The sequence below is a fragment of the Pan troglodytes genome, chromosome 7 (assembly GCF_028858775.2).
Source record: "Pan troglodytes isolate AG18354 chromosome 7, NHGRI_mPanTro3-v2.0_pri, whole genome shotgun sequence".
Classification (NCBI taxonomy): Eukaryota; Metazoa; Chordata; class Mammalia; order Primates; family Hominidae; genus Pan; species Pan troglodytes.
In genome coordinates, this window is record NC_072405.2 from 35,849,965 (window position 1) to 35,872,993 (window position 23,029).

Here is a 23,029-nt window from a genome sequence, read left to right on the forward strand (position 1 = left end):
GGAGGAAGGAGGGTAGTTTCTCCATCTAGGCTTCTGAGGGCCTTGAATGTACCCAGCTCATGCTTGTGTCTGTGTCAGAGGTGTTCATGGGTCAAGATGATTCTTTTCCAATTTGTCGGTTGAAAGTTGGGCATAAGAGATTAATAAAAGTGAGCACAACCTGCTTGGCCCATCATTGGAGTCCCTTGGGGGTATCTGGAGCATTTCAGGGCAAAGGTCTGTAGCTGGTCTATCTACTGGTGGCTTTTTGCTCAGGATTCACAACTGCCATCCTCACCAACACCTGGCTGGACGACCGTGCTGAGAGAGATGGCCTGGCCCAGCTGATGTGTGAGCTGAAGATGCACTTTGACTTCCTGATAGAGTCGTGTCAGGTGGGAATGGTCAAACCTGAACCTCAGATCTACAAGTTTCTGCTGGACACCCTGAAGGCCAGCCCCAGTGAGGTACGGAGACACTTCCTTATGGCGGAGAAGGATGTTCAGAGATATTGCAACCAGGGAAAAACTGAGGAGTGAGCAGGTGGGATGCATCTTGGGCCTGGCAGGACAGCTCTGAGTCCACTTCTCCCAGACCACGTCTTCTCCTAAAAGACTGTTACCCATTCTTTGATCTAGAAAGTTCTCCCAGAGGTGGGCATTTGGCTCCATTGTATAGCTCTTACAGAACTTTGGTCAAAACAGGCATCAGCAAAAGCTGTTTTAGCCCAGCTGCCTCAGTTTACTTACAAAGAAATGGAGATCCTGGGAGACTTGCAAGGCCACAAGACTAGTAGTCAGGTTCATCCCCACAAAGGGTGAGTGAGGATGGGCTCCGGTATTGCCACGCTCTCCCACCAGACACCCTGTGCCCTGAGCCTGTCTCCAGAGATCACCTGTCCTAAAGCTCTTTTCTCTTTGTGTGTCTCTACTTTAATCTGCAAAAGGTGATTGAATGGAGATTAAATTCCTTTCCCTCACATTTCCAACCCCCCACCTCCCCACAAGCTGACCAGAGCAAACCCTGAACTCTAGCCTTGGAGTCCTCACCATGCTGCATCCTGGGACCTCCCCTTTCTCCTCCTGGACTTTGCTTCTTCTCTTCTCAGTGCCTGGAGTCAGCCTCAGAGTAGGGCTCCCAATCTAAGCCTGCACAGGAATATATCAGTCTTCCTATCGATGGCTTCCAGGTTGGATGAGCTGCTTAGAATTCTAGACTTCCCTTGTCCAAGATGGTAAATGCATGCACCCATGCTTTCTATGACTTCCAGGATTTTTCTTCTCTTTTTATTTATTTATTGTTTAACTAATTAATTTATTTTTTCTTAGAGACAGAGCCTCACTCTGTCACCTAGGCTAGAGTGCAGTGATGTGATCATAGCTCACTGCAGCCTCAAACTCCTGACCTCAAGTGATCCTCCTGCCTCAGCCTCCCAAGTAGCTATGACCACAGGTTCATACCACCATGCATGGCTAATTTTTTACATTCTGTTGTAATGGGGGTCTCACTATATTGTTCATGCTAATCTTGAACTCCTGGTTTCAACCAATCCTTCCAGTCTCCCAAAGTGCTGGGATTACAGGTGTGAGCCATCAAGCCTAGCACTTTCTTTATTACTACATATAAATTTTTGATTCATTAAGAATCTATTTGGGGGTAAGATATAAAGTAAGGATCCATTTTATTCCCCCAAACAGTTAACCAGTCATACCAAGGCCATTAAACAATCTTCCTTACCAATTGGACATGACACTTTTCTTAGAAACTAAATTCTTATTTGTATTTGGTTCTATTTCATAGACATGTCTGTTTCTTTTCTAGTGCCAAATTTCTACCTTTTGTAGCTTCATCAATTGTTTGACTCTCTGCCCTCACTACAGTTCTTTTCCAGATACATTTTTTGGTCTACTTATGCCTGTTGATTTTCCCAGAAGAATTTTAATGTCACCTTGATAAGTGTGTATCCTCTCCTAACCCTCTTGCAATTTCAGAAGTGGCTGAAGCCAGTAGGTCTGTGTGGGGTCATATGTGCCTTTGTTTTCATGCGTATGTTATGTAATTAAATGCTTTCCATTTTAGCAGTAGATGGTTACAAAAGAAAAAGAGTTTTTAATCTCCTCATCATAAAATAGCCCCTGTTTGCATTCTGGTGAGTTTCTTTCTGAGATTCTCCCATGCTGTTTTGGGCTCAGGTCGTTTTTTTGGATGACATCGGGGCTAATCTGAAGCCAGCCCGTGACTTGGGAATGGTCACCATCCTGGTCCAGGACACTGACACGGCCCTGAAAGAACTGGAGAAAGTGACCGGAATCCAGGTAACTTGACTTCTGAGCGAGCCAAGCTTCCTGGACTCATCTGTGGTTTCTGGACTCAGGAGAAAACCACGAGCAGAGAAGCTGCTGTCCGTGGAGTCCATGAATGACTCCTGGGCACCGCTGGTTGGGAGTCCATCACCCACTGTGCAGTCAGCACGATGTCCCTAAGGAGCATCTTGCCTCTTTCTCTGCAGTCAGTGAACAGGGAGACAAGAATTTATACTAGTGTTAGTGCCAGGGCCGGGGAACTGGCAGCAAGAGTGGGATGTTCAAGGCCATCCTGACCTCGCTTTTGAGAGTAAGTATGGAGAACGTTTACCCTAAGGATCAGGGCCCCTACCTGGCATGTCCGAGCATGCCGCTGGCACTCAGGTGCAGCCCTTTAGTTCCACCCAGCTCAGAGGGAAGCCTCTTAAGAAAAGCCTGTCCGTCCCTGAGGTGGTTGGGACAGCCGTCATGATGTCCCTGGGGTTGCCTGGGGATTAGCCTGCTCCTCCAGTTCTGAGGCACCTTTCTTTTTTGGGGTTGACCTGAGATCGCTGATCTCACTGAGTCCACAGCCTTCTGCAGAAGTGCAGCACCCTCGTCCTGTGAGCACAGGGGAGAAGAGGCAGGAGAAAGCTGGCACTCAGCTGAGGCTGCCACATGTCCAAGGATGCACAGCCATTGCCTCAAAGGGAAGTAGGTTAGTTTGCTCGGGCTGCCATAACAAAGTACTACAGGCTGTGTGGCTTCAACAACAGACATGTATTTTCTTACTGTTCTGGAGGCTGGAAGTCCAAGATCAAGGTGCCAGCAGGGTTGGTTTCTCCGGAAGCCTCTCTCCTTGGCTTGAAGACAGCCACTTTCTCCCTATTTCCTCACTTGGTTTTTCCCTGTGTCTTTCTGCTTCCTAACTTCCTCTTTTTATGAGGATACCAGTCAGATTGCACTAGGTCCCACCCTAATGACGTCCTTTAACCTTAGTTACCTCTGTAAAGGCCTAATCTCCAAATACAGTCACATTCTAAAGTATTGGGGGCTAAGGCTGGGCGCAGTGGCTCACTCCTGTAATCACAGCCCTTTGGGAGGCCAAGGTGGGCGGATCGGTTGATGTCAGGAGTTCGAGACCAACCTGGCCAACATGGCTACACACCGTCTCTACTAAAAATATAAAAACTTAGCCAAGCATAGTGGTAGGCACCTGTAATCCCAGCTGCTCGGGAAGCTGAGGCACGAGAATAGCTTGAACCCAGGAGGTGGAGATTGCAATGATTCAAGATCGTGCTACTGCATTCCAACCTGGACAACAAGAGCGAGACTCTGTCTCCAAAAACAAACAAACAAACAAAAAAGTATTGGCACTAAGACTTTAACGTGAATTTTGAGAGTGATACAGTTCAGCCCATGACAAGACTGATTTTTTTGTCTTTAGTGAATAAATTAAAATGTATACCCAGTGACTCCATACCTTAAAGCATCTTGCCCAAGCTTTGTTCATTTGTCCTTCTACAAACCTGCAAGTCCCAGGCAACAGAGAAGAAAGCACATCAGACTTGGGCTCAGGGAACCCATGTGCTTGTGCCCCTGGCTAGGTCTGTCCCCTCAGCATACCTGAGCCACAGATACCTGTCCTGTGAAACTGGGAAAGTAAAAACTATATCTCACTTCTCTTTGTCTCAGGGGTAGGAGGAAGAGGAAGATAGAAGGAAAAATGAACATCATCCCCCTTGTATTTTTTTCATTGTGGAAAAATGCATGTAACGTAAAATTTGCCATCTTTGTGTGTGTGTGTGCGCACACGCACGTGTGTGTGTGGACAGTTCAGTGATGTTAGGAAAATGTACATTGTCGTGCAGTCATCACCACCACTCACCTCCAGAACTTTTTCATCTCCCTCACATGAAACTCTGCACCATCAAACACCAACTTTCCATTCAATGGCATGCCCTGGCCCCTGGCAACCCCCATCCTGCTTTTTTTTTTTTTTTTTTTTTTTTTTGCTAGGGCTGTGTCTTATATAGCACCTTCAGCTGCTACCTACAGCAAACGTGCTGTAGACTGTGTGTCCTGGCCCCTGGCAACCCCCATCCTGCTTTTTTCTCTATGAATTGGACTCCTCTAGGGACCTAATGTAAGTGGAATCACAATATTTGTCTTTTTGTAACTGGCTTATTTCACTTAGCATAATGTCTCCAAGGTTCACCCATGTTGCAGCGTGGGTCTGAATTTCCTTCCTTTTTGGGATAGAATACTAACTATTCCACTGTATGGATAGATCACATTGGGTTTATCCACTGAGCTATCCAAGGACGCCTGAGTTGCTTTTGCCTTTTGGCTATTGGGAATAGTGCTGCTATGAATGTGAGTGTGCATGTATCTCTTTGAGACCCTGTTTTCAATGCTTCTGTGTGTATACCTACGAGTGGAATTACTGGATCATATGGAAATTCTATTTTTCTTTTCTTTTATTTATTATTATTTCTTTTTTCAGACAGAGTCTCGCTCTGTTGGCCAGGCTGGAGTGCAGTGGCACAATATTGGCTCACTGCAACCTCTGCCTCCCAGGATCAAGCGATTTCTGGCTAATTTTTGTATTTTTAGTAGAGACAGGGTTCCCCCATGTTGATCAGGCTGGTCTAAGTGATCCACCTGCCTCGGCCTCCCAAAGTGCGAGGTTTACAGGCATGAGCCACCGTGCCTGGCCAAAATTCTATTTTTAAATGTTTGAGGAAATGCTGTGCTGTTTTTCACAGCAGTTATACCCTTTTATATCCCCACAGAAAAATCACCCCTTCTTAAACAGGGGAGCCTGCGTCTCTTTCTCAGAGGAAAGCAGTGGGCGTCAGTCATGAACAGCCTTTGTAAATTGCACAAACATATAAGATGATTATTAAAGTAGGAACCCCCCACTTTTCCCACCCCCAAAAGCAAGGGCATCCCCTGGTGTATGACCTAGGAAACTGAGGACACATGGCAGGAGGGACCCTAAGGGGCACCGGCCCTGCTCACGGGCCTTGGCTCCCGCCCGACCATGGGCTCATGGCCATCAGGAGACAGCAGGCTGCCCTCCCCCATCACACTGAGTCCCTCCCTGCCCCCGTCTTCTCCAGATGCCATGGAGATGGGAGGACTCACCTCCTGTGTCCCCCTCTGCAGAGTCTTCCATAGTTATAAAGGAGGTAGATTTCTTAGCTTACGTCCCCATTTTAGAGGTCACAAAACTGAGTCACTGAGGAGAATGAATTTTTCGTTGGGTTACGCCTTTAGGACTAAAAGTGACCAATCCAGCAGTAGGATTCACAGCGTGTCCAGCAGCAGAGTTCAGGCATAAGGCTATATTCACATACATGTCCTCAGTAGTGGGCTCCTTGTCATTTCTGCCTCAGGGAAACTGATTCCAGTAAGGTACAAAAGCCACCATAAGGACTCCTTGTTCAGGAATTTCCTATTTACTGAGATGGGTTAGTCTAAGCCCTCACGGACTCCTGAGAACAGGCCTGGGACCTGCCGGTGGAAGGCTATTAGGGGCTAGACTGTGTCCCCCAAAATTAATACAGTGAAGTCCTAACCTCTAATACCTCAGGATGTGACTGGGTCTGAAGAAAGGGCGTTCAAGGAGGTAATGAAGTTAAAATCAGGTCACAAGGCTGAGCCCTAATCTCATCTGACTGGTCTCTTTAGAAGAAGGAGAGATTAAGCACAGGAGCCGTGGCTCACTCCTGTAATCCCAGCACTTTGGGAGGCCAAGGTGGGAGGATCACTTGAGGCCAGGAGTTCGAGGCCAGCCTGGGCAACATAGTAAGATCCTGTCTTTAAAAAAAAAAAATAGCTGGCCGTGGTGGTGCACACCTATAGTCCCAGCTACTTAGGAGGCTGAGGTGGGAGGATCCCTTGAGCCAAGGAGGTCAAGGCTGCAGTAAGCTGTGATCACATCACTGCATGTCAGCCTGGATGACAGAGCAGAGACCCCCAAAAAAGGGAGAAGAGGCAGAGATTAGGACACACACAGAGAGGTACCCAGGGCATGAGGACACAAGGGAAAGACCATGTGAAGACACTAGGAGAAGATGGCCATCTGCAAGCCAAGGAGAGAGGCCTCAGGAGAAACCAGCCCCACCAGCACCTTGACTTTGGACTTCCAGCCTCCAGAACTGTGAGGAAATAAATATCTGTTCTTGAAACCACATAAACTGGTATTTTGTCATGGCAGCCACAGCAAACTAATACAAAGGCCCAGAGAGTTTGATTTTGGCCGACTTGAAGGAGAGACCTTTCAACAGAGCTGTGCTGGAGTGACTGCTGTGTGAGCTTCGCATGATGTCCCACATGAGCCTGGGCGACTATCGGAGGAGCTGCCACAGAAGCAAATAATATTAATTAAAGTCCAAATTCTCTCGCTTAGAGCAAGTGATTTTTGCTTCTTGCTTATATGGAGTTCAGTGGCCAGTGGCCAGGGGCTTCGTCTCATGCAGTCATTCGGGGACTCAGGATGATGGAGGATGCACTGTCTTCTACCTGTGGTTTTTGAGGTCACACTGGACACCCAGCTGGAAGATGGGGAGTTGAGGAATGTAGAGAATCATTTGGGGGTTTTAATGTGGCAGGCAGGAGGCTGCACTCTTCCATCTGCATCCATTGGCCAGAACTCAGTCTTGGGGCTCCACTCAACTGGAAGGCAGGAGGAAGAATGGAGTCTGGCTGTGCTGGCAGGAGAGGGAGATGGGCTGGTCAGCCACCAGGAGGGCTCAGGATGGAGTGGAAAAGGTGATTTCCGAGGCTTCCCCTGGCACCAGTATTCAGGAGAGCCTCTCACGGAAGGAGGCTGCTGCTGTCTCTCTCACTGTACCTTTCCTGCTTACAGCTTCTCAATACCCCAGCCCCTCTGCCGACCTCTTGCAATCCAAGTGACATGAGCCATGGGTACGTGACAGTAAAGGTGAGTCAGTTTTGTCTCTCAGTCGGCTAAGTGCTCTCCCACCAGGTCACCTAAAACGACCAGCAGAGACACCCAAGAGGCTGAGCTGTGAGGATCACCTGAACCTGAGCCTGGGAAGTGGAGGTTGCAGTGAGCTGTGATCACACCACTGTGCTCCAGCCTGGGCAACGGAGTGAGACCCTGTCTCAAGAAAAAAAAAAAAAAAAAAAAAAAACAGTGACCAGCAGTGACATTTGTTAAATATCGAGGGTGGTTGAACATCCACTATTTATAAGGAAATGTTATTTCCCACAAATCTCATTCCTCAGAAATCAGTGAAAGACAGACCCTGTCTCGGATTCTATAAAGCAGTGTGGCTGATGTGGCCAAACCCCCATAGAACAGCAGGCTAGGGAGCTTGGGCAGCCTGGGAGGCTAAAGCATGCACACAGCTGGCCTGTGTTGGGGGAGAACATCTTTTCATTCAACAGGCATTTATCGAACACTTCCTCTGTGTCAGGCACAGGCCAGATACAAGGGGTGCAGTGACAATCAAGACAGACCTGTCCTCAAGGAGCCCACATTGAGGGCAAAGAGAGGGAACGGGTCATTAAAATGTTCTTTTTGTTTTAAAGGGTTATCATAAAGCCAAGGCCACACACAGAGGGCCCTGGCTCGTGGCCTGGCTGAGAGATCTAACTTGGCTTGCTGACACAGAGCAGGGGTTTAGTACATCCTCATGGATTCACTTTGGGATCTTTCCTCATTTGTCATTGGCCTCATTTAAATATGAAAGGATCTAAAGCAGTGGGTCCACTCATCAGCAAAAAAGGCCAGACAGCTACTGTGCAGGCAGATAAACCCAGCTGGAATCTTGGTTTTGCCACTTAACTGAGATTGCAGCCTTGGACAAGCATCTTATCCCGGTGAGCATCAGTATCCACACCTTTATAATGAAATGACAATAATATCTCTCCATGCCATTTCTGTGAGAATTAAATGAAATGTTGTATGCAGACCATGGGGCATAGTATCCAACAGCCACGTACTCCATAAACAGCAGCTGACAAACAGGAGAGCTGGAGGCTATGGCTGTGCTGACCTTGGAGACCTTGGGGACCCTTGCTGTCCTGGAGGAGAACCTTCAGAGAGAAATTCTGAGATGAATGGAGGGTCTTCCATGGTCCCAGGGATTTTACATTCACAGCCTCAGTGGTTTGGTTACAGCAAGGATGAGGTGCCTGCTCAGAATGGGATCTGTGCTCAGAATGGGTTCTGCCAGGGTGGAGGCAGCCACCACAAATGTAAAGTGGGCATCCAGGCACGAGTGGGTTTGCATAGTAAGAAAAGGCTTTTCTGGGACTTAAAGCTACTGCTCAGCGCCACTGACATCCCTTCTATAACTCTGGGTTCTCCTGAAGGGGTGAGTGTTTAATCAGGGCCTTCTGGTCTCATCTCTCTGGTGGTAAAGAGGAGTGAGGGGCTTTTCGCCCAGGGCCGGGGGCTGGATTGTAACCGTGGACAGGGTTATTCTCGTAATTCCCTTAGGATTTGCATATCCAGCCAGTTTCAAGAGATTCTTTATTTGACCTTGAAGGAGTGTGATCAGAATCGCTTTACCCCACCTTGTCTTTCCCCCACCCCATATTTAAGAGCTGGCAGTGAATTTCTGGGGAGTCCCAGCTGCGCCAGGCTCTCAGGGGGCTGTTGTATTGATCGCCACTGAATCCTAAACTGGGTTGATAATAGATCTTTCTGTGTTCTGGCTTTATGGACATTTTTCTTAACACAGAAAAAAAATGAGATGGGAAAGGACATGCGTTTGCTGGGCTACTCAGCTGAGTCAATATGAAGCTGTGAGCCTCAGTATCCACAGCTTCATAATGAGATGATAAAGCTCAAGAGTGAGCTGTTTAGTTGGGATCTGTGCTAGAACACAGGCGAACTAGGATCGTTTGATCAGACATAAGTGTGAAACATTTCTCAGTGTAAGGTAGATCAAATTTAATGTCAACTTTTGCCAAGTGCTGAAGGAAAGACTGTGGAACAAACTCTGATAAACACTGTAGTCCGTGAGAGGGTCTGCCACATGCCCACCTAACGTTTTCTTGAGCAAAATAGCTTGTTGGGAATTATGAATAAAACTTCCTGTGGGGCCAGGTGTGGTGGCTCATGCCTGTAATCCCAGCACTTTGGGAGGCCAAGGCAGGAGGATCACTTAATGCCAGGAGTTCGAGACCAGCCTGGGCAACATAGTGAGACCCCCCATCTCTAAAATTAGCTGGGGTGGTGGTGTGCATCTGTGGTCCCAGCTACTTGGGAGACTGAGGTGGGAGGATCGCTAGAGCCCAGGAGTTTGAGGCTGCAGTGAGCTATGATCATGCCCCTGCCCTCCAGCCTGGGCAACAAAGTGAGACCATGTCCCCCACACTGCCCAAAAAAGAAACTTCCAGTGTGGGGCGCAGCTTGGAGTCATCTAAGATACAGCCAAGTGGAATTGTTCCACGTGAATTTCTATAATGTGACTCTGATTGTTCTCCTGCATTTCCTTTAGGATCGTGGAGATATGTAATTGGGGTAAGAACAGGGCACTTTGATTATTTGGTTCATTTGGCTGGACCCCACCATAATAGTCAAGGCTGGTTAGTGGCTATAACAAACACCCTGTCCCTTTCAGTGGCTTCACACCAAGTGTATTTCTCGCCTACAGCACAGTGCAGTGTTGTGGGCTCTGTCCACACAGCCATTCAAGCAACCAGGCTCCTTCTCTCTGCTGCCTCCACCTTCCTCAAGGCCCATGTCATTCAGGCAGAGATAGGCAAAGGGAGGGAGGCCATGCACAGGAGGTTCCTGTGAGCCCCGGATGTGGCACCTTTCCTCTGCTTGGGAGACACTGGCCGGAGCTCACTTGTGCGTCCACACCGACTGTAGGAGGGGAAGTGCTCTGCGAGATGCTACCATGTGTCTGGAAGAAGATGGGAACACAGACTTTGTCAAGCCCTCACAGTCTCTGCCACACCCATAGCCCCCAAAAAGACTATGGGTGTGGCAAAGCTTGAACAGATTTCATATTTAAGAAGTAAACAGCTCTTAATGAAACACTTATAGTATTGAGACAGCCAGGTGGGAGGGGGTCCCCAGAGAAACTCCAAACAGCCTGTGCACTGGGGTGGAGCCTCAGGAAGTTCTTGCCCTTTGCAGCAGGGAGGAGCCTGGCCCCTCCTCCTCCTGTGTGGAAACTGGGATTCCAACAGCGAGGCGGGAAGTGCTCTGGCAGGGAACTCTGGCCTTGCAGAGAGTCCCTGTTCCCCATTTTTTTCCTTTTCACCAATAAAACCCTGCTCTTTACTCATGCTTCAAACTGCGAGCCTATATTTTCATGACCTTGGGAACAAGGACCCCGTCTTTAGCTGAACTAAGGAAAAGTCTTGCAACAGTATTCTGCACGTGACCATGAATATTAAGCTCTGCACAGTATCAGCCCCCTGTTTAATATACTGAAAACACATCACAACAGCATCAGAAACTGTGAGAGTATGGGGGCCTTGTAGAGAGGAAGGAGAAGTGTGTTGTTTTGTTTTATTTTGTTTTCCAACATCATAATCTTTGCAGAATTCTTAGGTTATGGTGAGAGCCACCTGTTTTTATTGAGTAGGTTGGCCAGAGCCTCTTCTCAGCCATTTTCATGTAACACGGGTCTTTCACTGAGAAATCTGGGTCATGCACAATCCAGCAACGGACTGAAACGGCCCTGGCATTCTGCAGACGCTGTGGGGCCTGGGTCCACTGGGCCTGGTGCTTGGTCGCTGCCCGCTCCTCTTTCCCTTCCACAGCCCGGGGTCCGTCTGCATTTTGTGGAGCTGGGCTCCGGCCCTGCTGTGTGCCTCTGCCATGGATTTCCCGAGAGCTGGTATTCTTGGAGGTACCAGGTGAGAAAGCTGGGGAAGATGCAGCCAGTCAGGGTGAGGTTGGGGGAGTCTAGATGGTGTGGTCCGACGTGGACTGTCGTGAGGAAGCTGAAACCTGACAGTGGAGCATTGTCTCCAAAGTGTGACCAGGTTGGGGCAGGAGGGTGACTCCAGACCTCAGGGCTATGCTAGGCCACGAGGCACTTTTGCAGATTAGAAAAGGGCAGACTTCTTTAAGACACTCCATGCCCCCTGCTGGGAAGTCTCTCTAATGAGTATAGAAAGCTGCAAGAGCTTTGCCAGGGAAGATGCTGTCTTAGATGTGGCATTTCTCCCGTGCCCCACCACCGTCCACAGCAGCCCTGTATAAATGGGCTCATTTCAGCTCCATGGCAAAGTTACCGGGTAGTGCCCTGTGGCTCTTGGTTTGAGCCATTTACAGGAAGAAGGGGATGGAGGGAAGCAAAGAGGGAGTATCCACCTAGGACTGATGGGACCATGCTGGAGTGTGCCTGTTTGTTTTCTAGATCCCTGCTCTGGCCCAGGCAGGTTACCGGGTCCTAGCTATGGACATGAAAGGCTATGGAAAGTCATCTGCTCCTCCCGGTGGGTGCGCTGTCTTGCAGCTGTCTTATACTGGTCTTGCCTTCTACCTGCCTGAGCGCTCCACGCCTCGGTGCTTTCCCTGGTCCCAGATCAGAGTAGCCTTCCCCTTAAGACAGTCTGACTTCACCTCTTTCCTCTCCTACGGTGCCCTGTGTCTCTGCACTTTGGGCCTCAGATGCCCCTGCCCCCCACACTCTGAATGAATACAGCAGCCCCTAAGGCTCATGCTCCAAGGGATCTCCCACTGATCATGGGGGATGGCGGACATAGAATGTACCATCCATCTCCAGAACATTCTTCATCTTGCAAAACTGAAAGGCTGTATTCAGTCCTCAGTTCTTCCTCTCCCCAACCCCTGACAACTTCCATTCTACTTTCTGTCTCTATGAATCTAACTCCTCTAAAGACCGCATATAAGTGGAATCATACAGTATTTGTGCTTTTGTGTCTGGCTTCTTTCACTTAGCATAATGTCCTGAAGTTTCCTCCATGTTATAGACGGCACCACAATTTCCTTCCTATTTTTTTTTTTTTTTTTTTGAGACGGAGTCTCACTCTGTCACCCAGGCTAGAGTGCAATGGTGTGATGTTAGCTCACTGCAACCTCTGCCTCCTGGGTTCAAGTGATTCTCCTGCCTCAGCCTCCCTAGTAGCTGGGATTACACGTGTGTGCCACCACACCTGGCTAATTTTTGTATTTTTAGTAGAGACCCACTTTGCTGGATACATTTATCTTTCAGTTCTTGTAACTTTTCATGAATTATTTCTTTGATAATTTTTTCTTGTATTTTCTCTATTTTTGTTGTTCTTTTTCTTTTTGCTTTCTGGAATTGCTATTGTTAAAATATTGTTATTGTTAAAATTGCTATTATTTTTTAAATCATACTACCCATTGATTTGGGTACTCATATGACCCAAAGTAATCTACAGATGCAATGCAATCCCTGTCAAAATCTCAATGGCATTTTTTACAAAAATAGAGACAGCAATTCTACAGTTCTTATGGACCCATAAAAGACTGCAAATAGTCAAAGCGACCTTCAGAAAGAATAACAAAGCTGGAGGCATTTGAAGCACACTTCCTGATTTCAAACTATATTATAAGTCTATAGTATGATACAAACAGTGTGATACAAACATAAAGACAGACATACTTTCAGTGGAACAGAATAGAAAGCCCAGCAGTTGATCCACATGTATGTGGTCAACTGATCTTTGACAAGGGTATCAAGAATACACAGTGGAGAAAGGACACTCTCTTCAAACAAATGGTGGTGGGGAAACATGAAAAAGAATGAAATTGGACCTTTATCTTATACCACACACAAAAATCAACTCAAAATGGATGAAAGGCTTAGATGTATGACCTGAAACTGTACAGCTTCTAGAAGAAAACACAGGGGGAAAGCTTGACATTGGTCTTGGCAATGATTTCACAGATGGATATGACATCAAAAGCACAGGCAACAAAAGCAAAAGCAAACACTCGAGTCTACCTCAGTCTAAGGATTTAGTAAGTTTTTGTGGGTTTTTGTTGTTGTTGTTTGGTTTTTGGTTTTCTTTGCAAAAAGATCCTTTTGATGTGTTGATATATTTTAAGTAACGTGAATTAAATATGTTTCTTTTATTTTTAATTGCAGAAATAGAAGAATATTGCATGGAAGTGTTATGTAAGGTAAGAAGAATCTTGGGTAACATCTTCCCCATCCTGCGATTTTTGTTGCTATAAACCCGAAGCTGGGGTATCCATTCAAATTTTAGGGAAGCATCATTTCACAGCCTCTGGGTATAAATTCCTACTGAAAGTTGAACAGTATTTCCAAATGATAGCCCACATGTATGCAGCATTGACTGTGTGTCAGGTCTTCCTCCAAGCAACTGACAGAAGAGAAAACTGAGTCATGGGAAGTTAAAAGGTCAGCAGCCGGTAGAGCCAGGTTGGAAGCCTGCAGTACTGCATTCGATTGCCTCACCATCTAAAGCATTGAAAAAAGTCACTTTATTCTGGTAAAGACATTGTTGGCCAGACCTAGGCCAGACCTGTGCAGACTGTGACCAGCATGGAATTCCTGCTCTAAGACAGGTGTAAGCACCATCCTGGAGAGGGGCCCCTCACTTCAGTGCTGGCAGGGGAGGCCGAGGCCAAGGTGAGGAGAGACTGGGTCCCAAACCTCCACGCAGCTCAGGAGCAAAAGCAAAAGCTGGGGGAGCCCAGGGGAGGAAACAGCCCCCAGGTTGGCTGGGGAACTAGTAATGCTGCTGGTGACACTACGATTACAAAAGCCTCCATCTCTGAGTCACAGCCCTGTGGGGGCTTCTCCCCCTCATGTGTGCCCCACAGCTTCATGCGCTGGCTTTGGCATCTCAGAAGCAATCATGGGTAAAAGTTCCATTTCCAGGCAGGGCTGCTCCTGCTTCCTCAGTTTTCCAGTCTTTGCCTCTTGCACTCTGCTGCTTCTGATCCCAAGTGTCTCCCCCAAAGTCTTACCAAGGTCTCACCAGTGACCCCAGGAGCCCCTCTCCTGCTGTTGTCCTCTAACCTGGACCTTGCTTATTTCCATCAAAATCCATTCTTGAGACAGAGACATTGGGTCACTTAGGAGAACTGGTCTCTTGAAGAAAGTCCTTTTACCAAAAACCAACAAGATGGTGCTCCCATCCTCCTGTTCCACCTTTGAAAAATCATGAGTACATCCACAGCTAGGTATTTACCCAAGAAAATCGATGACATAGGTCCACAAAGACACCCAGATGCAAATGTTCACAGCAACATTATCCCTAACAGCCAAAAATGGAGACAACCCACATGTCCATCAGCTGATGAATGGATAAATAAAATGTGGCCCATCCCTGCAGTGGGGCACTGTTCAGCTATACAGAGGAATGACATGCTGGTGCAAGCTTCAGTGGGAATGATCCCTCAAAAGACGATGCTCAGCAAAAGAAGCCAGTTTCTGTGTCAGGACAGTGGGTGGTGGGGGCAGGAATGTGTTGTCCCCAGGGTGGAACAAGCCTCTCACTGCTCCCCTGCAGCAGCACGAGGGCAAGCTCTACAGGGCAGCTGTCTTCCGTCTCCCTCCAGTAAAGAGCCCAGGCTTGCTGTCTTACAATGGTGATGGGATAGTTAGGGATATGTATTGGCGTACACTGAATAATTCACTGTGCGTGTTTGGAGTCAGCTTGGTTCCTGAGAGGATGCTGGGAAGGGAAGGGTGATGTCGTGAAGACTGATGAACGATGGACGGCTGCACTGCTCAGCCTGGCTACCGTAACAAAGCGCCACAGACTAGGCACTTCAACAGTAGACGTTTGTTTTCTCACAGTTTTGGAGGCTGGAAGTCTAAGATCAAGGTCTCGGCCTCCGCTGCCAGCACTGAAGTGACGGGCTCATCTCCAGGATGGTGCTTACACCTGTCGTAGAGCAGGAACTCCATGCTGGTCACAGTCTGCACAGGTCTGGCCTAGGTCTGGCCAACAATGGCACAGTTGTTTCTCTGAGGCCTCTCCTGGGCTTGTAGATGCCACCTTCTTCCTGTGTCCTCACGTGCTCGTCCCTCTGTGCGTGTCTGTGTCCTAATCTCCTCCTCTTCTCTTTTCTTTTTTTTTTTTTTTTTTTTAATAAGCAACAGGGTCTCCTTATGTTGCCCCGGTTGGTCTTCAACTTCTGGGCTCAAGGGATCCTCCTGCCTCAGCCTCCCAAAGTGCTAGGATTACAGGTGCGGGCCATTGTGCCCAGCCTAATCTCTCCTTTTTTTTAATTTTATTTATTTTTTATTTTTTTGAGATGGAGTCTTGTTCTGTTGCCCAGGCTAGAGTGCAGTGGTGCGATCTCAGCTCACTGCAACCTCCGCCTCCTGAGTTCAAGCGATTCTCCTGCCTCAGCCTCCTGAGTAGCTGGGATTACAGGCGCCGGCCACTGCGCCCAGCTAATTTTTGTTTTGTTTTGTTTTGGGTTTTTTTTTGAGATGGAGTTTCACTTTGTTACCAGGCTGGAGTGCAGTGGCATGATCTCGGCTCACTGCAATCTCTGCCTCCTGGGTTCAAGTGATTCTCCTGCCTCATTCTCCCAAGTAGCTGGGACTATAGGCGTGCACCACCACACCCAGCTAATTTTTATATTTTTAGTAGAGATGGGGTTTCACCATGTTGGCCAGGATGATCTTGATCTCTTGACCTCATGTTCTGCCCGCCTCGGCCTCCCAAAGTGCTGGGATTACAGCCTTGAGCGACTGTGCCCGGCTTAATCTCCTCCTCTGATCAGGACTCCCAGACCCGTTGGATTAGGGCTCACCCATATGGCCTCATTTTACCTTAATCACCTCCTTAAAGGCTGTATCTTCAAAAACAGTCCCATTCTGAGGCCCTGGGGGTTAGGACTTCAACACAGCAGTTTTGGGGAGGACGCAGTTCAGCCCATCATAAAGGCTGAGGCAGGCGGGTGTGGTTGCTGATTTTGCCTGTATGTGTCTTCTTTCTTAGGAGATGGTAACCTTCCTGGATAAACTGGTAAGTCATTATTTTGAACTGATATCTTTGGAGAATTCCTTTGGGGCCTGGGTAATTAAAGAAAAGGCGTCAGCCTCGAGCAGGGGTGCACGGGCAGGGAGGGCCCATTTTGGGGCAGTTTAGGGCAGAGTGGGCATGGGCAGGGAAAATCACAAAAACAATGACAAAGAGCAAGGATTGCGTGGAGAACAGGATGGAGATGAGCTCGTTTATTTGTCTTTTAATGAAAGGCAGGTTCCAGGGAATGGGACCAGGGAGGACAGCCTTGAATATCCATTAGAGAAGTTTGGAAAATACCCCATAGGCTAATATTTCTCAGCTCTTTAAACTTTCATCCCTTCTGACACTCCTAAAACCTCCTGTTTGCATTTGACATTGTCATGAATGTCAAACTCAATGATACCAAATGAAAGCAAATCAGCAGTGGTGAGCTGAGAATGCGCTTTTGCAGAGTACACTTCCCACTCCCAAGACTGCATGGTATAACAGCCTCCCCTTCCCCCAAGTGAGGTCAGAGGGGCAGAATGGACGGAGGGGTCAGGCCCAGGCAGAACAGCAGCAGTGGAGGACAGAGAAGGATGATGGAGCTGTGGGACTTAAGGCCTCTTAATTGGATGTGGGAGTCAGAGAGGATCTAGGAGGCTGACCTCTGGTTCACCAGCAGGGCGCTGTGCCTGACACGGCAGGGAAGAGACCCTGAGAATATCATGGTCCCTACCCTCTGCAGATTCTCAGTTTCCTGGGATTAGGTTTGGAACTTTTGTGTGTGATGGGGACAGGGAACAGGGCATGGCCCAGAGTGGCCACCCAGTCCTGACTCTGTACAGACTTCTGTCTAGAAGCGTGTCCCTTATTGTTGAGAGAGTGACTCTGCGGTTGCTGCCAGTGGGGTCAGTGTGGAGCGAGGTGTGGATAGGCTCTGCCATCTAGGTTTCGCTCTGTGATGTTTGTGTGACGAAACCACCTGACACATTTCTGAGAACGTGTCCCCCTTGTTAAGTGACACGTGGCTATAGCTCTTCCATAAAGGGGAGTTGACGTTGTCATTTTCAATACCAGCAGCGGAAAGCGAGAGATTAAAGATGCTTTGGGACTTTTAATGGTTGTTTAAGGGAGGAGAGCTTCCAAAAAAGTGGGGTTGTGGGGGGTAGAAGCATAATCATTTGATAAAAGATGCACATGGAACATGAAGAGGTAAGTTTTACTTCTTTTAAGATAGAAGGGAGGAAAAAGGAGAAAAGAACGAAGGAAACTTGGATTTGAGAGAAGGCGGAGAGGGAGAAGGAACCCATGGCCTGTGGCCTCGGTCTCCTAAGCAGATGTAGAAGGCTGGCTATTTGTGTTGAGGGTCTGTGGCTGGTGGAGGGAGGAGAGGCTTGAAGGGTGGGCATTTGGAGAGCTGCTGTGGGTCGGGGGAGGAGGCCCTGGTGTCGAGGGGCTGGCTGAGGGCCGAACCTCTCAGCACCCCGTTCCAGAAGCCTCCCCACATTCGGCTCCCTTCTTTTTCCTTCTCTAGGGCCTCTCTCAAGCAGTGTTCATTGGCCATGACTGGGGTGGCATGCTGGTGTGGTACATGGCTCTCTTCTACCCCGAGAGAGTGAGGTAATTGGGCCTCGGGCAGTAAAGATTTGGAGGAGGCTGGACTTGAACTCCTGTGAGAATTGTTCCTCAGATCTTTAAGCCCAGAAAACTTCTCAAAAACAAGTAGGTAGTCTGGGAAGGTGATGTCTTCACTCTTTAGTGTCTGGTGACACATTATAAAGAGGGCCTAGCCGGGCGTGGTGGCTCATGCCTGTAATCCCAGCATTTTTGGGAGGCCAAGGCGGGTGGATCACCTGAGGTCAGGAGTTTGATACCATCCCTGGCCAACATGGTGAAACCTCATCTCTACTAAAAATACAAAAACTAGCCGGCGTGATGGCATGCGCCTATACTCCCAGCTACTCTGGAGGCTGAGGCAGGAGAATCGCTTGAACCCGGGAGGTGGAGGTTGCAGTGAGCCAAGATCATGCCATTGCCCTCCAGCCTGGGTGACAAGAGTGAAACTCCGTTTCCAAAAAAAAAAAAAGGGCCCAATGAGCTAATGTGTTAGGAAGTGGCACCTGTTCCACTTACAGGCAATGGGACAAATAATTCAGGGCCCGAGTGGCCAGTGGGAATACAGGAGGATCCTGGCTGAGCTTGAGGGGTGCAGGGGAGGCAACAGGTGTGTCTTCAGTCCTGGACTGGGAATCAGAAAGCGTGGCCTTCGGTCTGCCCTGATCAGCTGTGTGACACATCACTTCGCTTCTTAGGCTTTGGCATTCTCAACCACAAAGTGGTAATGGTAACTCCTGCCTGACTCCACAACCAGAAAATGCTGTGCAAATGTCCAGTGAGCCCAGCATGTCATGGTCCCCACCATTTCATTCATAATCATTCTTAGACCAGCATTTCGTGGCTTGAGTGGGAGCTATCAGATGGCAGGTTTTGGGCCCAGAGACTCTGTAGTCTCTTTGGCCATTTGAGCTGGTGAGCTGCAGCTAAACCTGTCTGACTTCCCATTTTAGCCTCTAGTCTTAGCAAGTTAAAGAAACATCATCCTAAGCCACCATCTGAATTTCCCTAACTAACCCAGTTATTTTGTATTTGGCTAAGTTTATGAGATTGGAACTACCAGGAAACTTTGTTCTGCTTCACTCCTGGCTCAAATGATAGGATTATATCAAAGAATAAAAAGAATCAAATGTTCCTAAAATATTGTTAAAGTTTTCATGCTATCGTTGTGTTCATCTCTCTAGCTTTTTAAATTTTTTAAAAAAATTTCTTGTGGGTACATAGCATATTCTAGCTTCTTCCTCTCTCTTTCTCTGTCCCCTCTCTCATTCAAAGTGGAAATAAGAGCTTGATTCTTAAGAATTGGGTTCACCAAAAAGTTACCCTGCAGACTGCACAACGTACTGGTTAAAGTCAACAAAAGGAAAGATAGCAATGAGCTGTGTTTGCCCCTCAAATTCACCCCCTTTTCTATTCCTGTTTTTTTTTTTTTTTGAGACAGAGTCTCACTCCATTGTCCAGGCTGGAGTGTAGTGGTGCAACCTTGGCTTACTGCAACCTCTACCTTCTGGGTTCAAGTGATTCTCCTGCCTCAGCCTCCTGAGTAGCTGGGACCACAGGCATGCACCAACACGCCCAGCTAAATTTTGTATTTTTAGTAGAGATGAGGCTTTACCACATTGGCCAGGCTGGTCTAGAACTCCTGGCCTCAAGTGATCCACCCCCATCAGCCTCCCAGAGTGCTGAGATTACAGGCATGAGCCACTATGCTTGTCCGTCTTTTCTATTCCTTTTGCTAGCATCCTATTCCCTCTTCAGGTGATAAGTCAGTGGTCTACTGGCTGGATTCCCGGGTTCTGACCTCTCTGTCTGCTTCCATATGGTCTCTCGGTGCTTGATTAATCTTCCTGACCTCTCTCTCTGTGTCCGTGTGGTCTCTCAGGGCTGGATTAATCATCCTGACTGCAACTCGGATCCACCCTCCCTTCTTCTGAGAAGCCCTCATGGTTTTCTTGGTTCTTACAGCACCAAATTCAGACTCAGGTCCCTTCATGTCTAGGCTCCCCACTGCCTTTCTGTTGTTATTTCCCAACATATTCCATTCCATGCTTGGCTTCTAGCCACGCAGACTGTGTGCCCCATTGAATACAGCTGCAAGCTTTGCCCCCTTCTAGAATTTGCTCAGGCTACCTTATGTTGTTCCCCTCCCAGGCCTTGTTCCCCTCCCCAGCTCTCCCCATTCTGAAAAGCCAAGTTCAAATGCTCCCTTTTCCACAGGGTCCTCCATGATGCCCAGTTCAGGAATTCCTTATCTCCTTCCAACTCCTATGCTATTTTGTGCTATTCTATGGCTCATATCATAGTCATCTCATAAGGTCACTGTGTGTTTTTCTATTTTTCCTTATTAAATTATAATGAGCTCCTTGAGGATAAAAACGATATTTTATTCATTTTACATTTTCTCTCCTCTAGTATATGCCATAGAATTATGCTCAATCCAGAGGAGACACAATGAGTGAATAAAGGGAGGGAAAAAAATGAATGTATATTTTAAAACTAGAGAGAGATTCGTGTCTCCATATTCTATCCAGGGTTGCTATAGTATGTGTACTCTGTGTGTGTGTGTGTGTGTGTGTGTGTGCGCGCGCGCACCTATGTGTCTAAGGCAAGTTGGTGAGAAATACTGCAGTTTAGTAGGAAAAAAAACAATGGACTAGGAATCGAAAATCCTGAGTTCTGATCCCATTCTCCCATTCACTGCTAGTGTATGACCTTGTGCATAGAATGTTCCCACTCTGAGCTTCAGTTTTGAACTGCAAAGTCCTTTCTGGCTCTTGTAAGACTATCTTCTTACAGGGGCTATGTCTTGCTGCCTCTTATTTCTGTAGGGCGGTGGCCAGTTTGAATACTCCCTTCATACCAGCAAATCCCAACGTGTCCCCTTTGGAGAGTATCAAAGCCAACCCAGTATTTGATTACCAGCTCTACTTCCAGGAACCAGTAAGTATGGCACCAAGGGCAACAATGGGAGCATTAGTGTTTGCCTTTCCCCTTCCTGTCTCCTTCTTATTTGCTTTATCACTGTCCCCTTTAATTTTATGTGGCATTAGTCAGAAATGATTTTACAGGTGGGCTCAGGTGAAACTGGCTGCCATGCCCAGCTGATCCTTCCCAGGCAATGGCACATTTCCGTGTGTGTTCGGGTGGTGAAGGGCCGGGGGATGTTGTACCCTGGGAGGATGGCTTCTCTGGTGTCTCTGCAATTGCAGAGTTTTGGGGCTCAATGCTCAGGTAGAGCTGCCCCTCCTCGTTCTCTGGCTGAAAGGCTGGTGATTATGGCACCAGGGTCTAAGAGTCCTGCAACAGGCCCCACATGTGCTCTGAAGAATCTGAGAAATTTCTAGGTATCAGTACACGTGCCACAAAGATGCCTTTCAAAGATGCCCCCAGATGTGGCTGATACATATATTGGGGCATCCCTGCCACTGTTAACTGGAATTCACTGAGAGCAGCATCAGGAGTCAACGTCACCTGGCCTGGTGCCCCGCCTGCAGCTGCCCTCTTCTGTGGGAGACATCTGCTATGCATCCACTTGCAGGTATTATCCAGAGAGAATAAAAGATGTTTCCTGCACACTCCAGAGAGAGAGGAATGGAAGGAATTAATTAATCAGGAATGTGAGAGCGTCTCCCACGTTCCTCTCCCAGCCTCCACCTCTGCTCCTCTTAGGAGGGACCGTTTCCAGCAAGACCACAACCATCCCAGTTTCGATTCAACGAGTAACTGTTCTCCAACAATTATTTTCATTGATGAGACAGCATCTGTGTGAAAGGAGCTTTGCGATTCAGGCAATAACTGGACTCATTCACCAAAAGCTCCCAGCGGCATTTTGAAGAGACCTCGACATGTCGCATCCCACATCCTACAGGGAGGCCTGGGCCCTGCTGTGCCACAGCCTGGTGTGTGGGAATCCACGAGCTTCCTTTGGCCTGAATGAAAGCACAATGTCCTTCATTAGTGTGAGATAGTCTCGATGGTGAGACTATGGGTATGGTGTGTGGTGTAGAGGGCGTATTACTTTGCTGGGGCTGCCATAACAAAGGCTAGGTAGCTCAACAGACTGGGCAGCTTCAACAACAGAAATTCACAGTCTTATAGTTTTAGAAGCTGGAAGTTCAAGATCAGGGTATTTGTAGAGTTGGTTTCTCTTGAGGCCTCTCTCCTTGGCTTGTGGGTAGTCCTCTTCTCCTTGTTTCCTCATATGGTATTTAGCCCATTAAAAAAAATTTTTTTTTGAGACAGGATCTCACTCTGTCACTCAGGCTGGAGTGCAGTGGTGTGATCATAGCTCACTGCAGCCTCGACCTCTCCAGGCCCAGATGATCCTCCCATATCAGCCTCCTGAGTAGCTGAGACTACGGGTGTGTGCCCCCACACCTGGCTAACTTTTTTGTGTGTGTATTTTTTATTTTTATTTTATTTTATTTGAGGCGGAGTCTCCCTCTGTTGCCCAGGCTGGAGTACAGTGGCGCAATCTCGGCTCACTGCAACCTCCACCTCCTAAGGTTCAAGCAATTCTCCTGCCTCAGCCTCCTGAGTAGCTGGGTCTAAGGTGCATGCCACCACTCCCGGCTAGTTTTTTTATTTTTTTGTTTGTTTGTATTTTTAGTAGAGACGGGGTTTCACCATATTGGCCAGACTGGTCTCGAACTCCTGACCTCATGATCTGCCCGCCTCGGCCTCCCAAAGTGCTGGGATTACAGGTGTGAATATATAGAGACGGGGTTTCACCATGTTAACCAGGCTGGTTTCAAACTCCTGGGCTCAGGTGATCCACATGCCTCGGCCTCCCAAAGTGCTGGGATTATAGGTGTGAGCTACTGCACATGGCCTAAAATATTTTTAATTGTGGTAAAACACATGTAATGTAAAATTGACCATGTCACCTATTTGTAAGTGTGCAGTTCTGTGGCATTAACCACATGTACATTGTTGTGCAGCCATCACCACATCCACCTCCAGAACTTTTTCATCTTCCCAACTGAAGCCCTTCGCCCATTAAACACTAACTCCTCATCTCCCCTCCTCCCAGCCCTGGCAGCCACCATTCTACTGTCTGTCTGTATGATTTTGACTCCTCTAGGAACCTCATATAAGTGGAAGCATGCAGTATTTGTCCTTTTGTGACTAGTTTCTTTCACTTAGCATCATGCCTTCAAGGTTCACCCATGTTGTAGCAGGGGCCAGAACTGCCTTCCTTTTTAAGGCTGAATAGTATTCCA

The 23,029-nt window shown here is 47.8% G+C and overlaps 1 protein-coding gene across 4 annotated transcripts in view; it reads left to right on the top strand.

Annotated features, from left to right (window-relative positions):
* EPHX2 (epoxide hydrolase 2) overlaps positions 1-23,029 on the top strand; it is a 53,716-nt gene that overhangs the window by 13,531 nt on the left and 17,156 nt on the right. For 2 of the 4 annotated variants that reach the window (XM_001163779.7, XM_063816968.1), the window contains exons 4-12: positions 256-446; positions 2,172-2,294; positions 7,138-7,212; positions 11,025-11,120; positions 11,627-11,705; positions 13,346-13,380; positions 16,185-16,211; positions 17,728-17,813; positions 20,636-20,747. In XM_001163779.7, the coding sequence (XP_001163779.4) occupies positions 256-446; positions 2,172-2,294; positions 7,138-7,212; positions 11,025-11,120; positions 11,627-11,705; positions 13,346-13,380; positions 16,185-16,211; positions 17,728-17,813; positions 20,636-20,747 (824 nt within the window). Of the gene's footprint in view, positions 1-255; positions 447-2,171; positions 2,295-6,486; positions 6,678-7,137; positions 7,213-11,024; positions 11,121-11,626; positions 11,706-13,345; positions 13,381-16,184; positions 16,212-17,727; positions 17,814-20,635; positions 20,748-21,345; positions 21,633-23,029 lie in introns of those variants that run through there. The other 2 variants (XM_054656611.2, XM_054656610.2) reach the window with 2 other exon arrangements.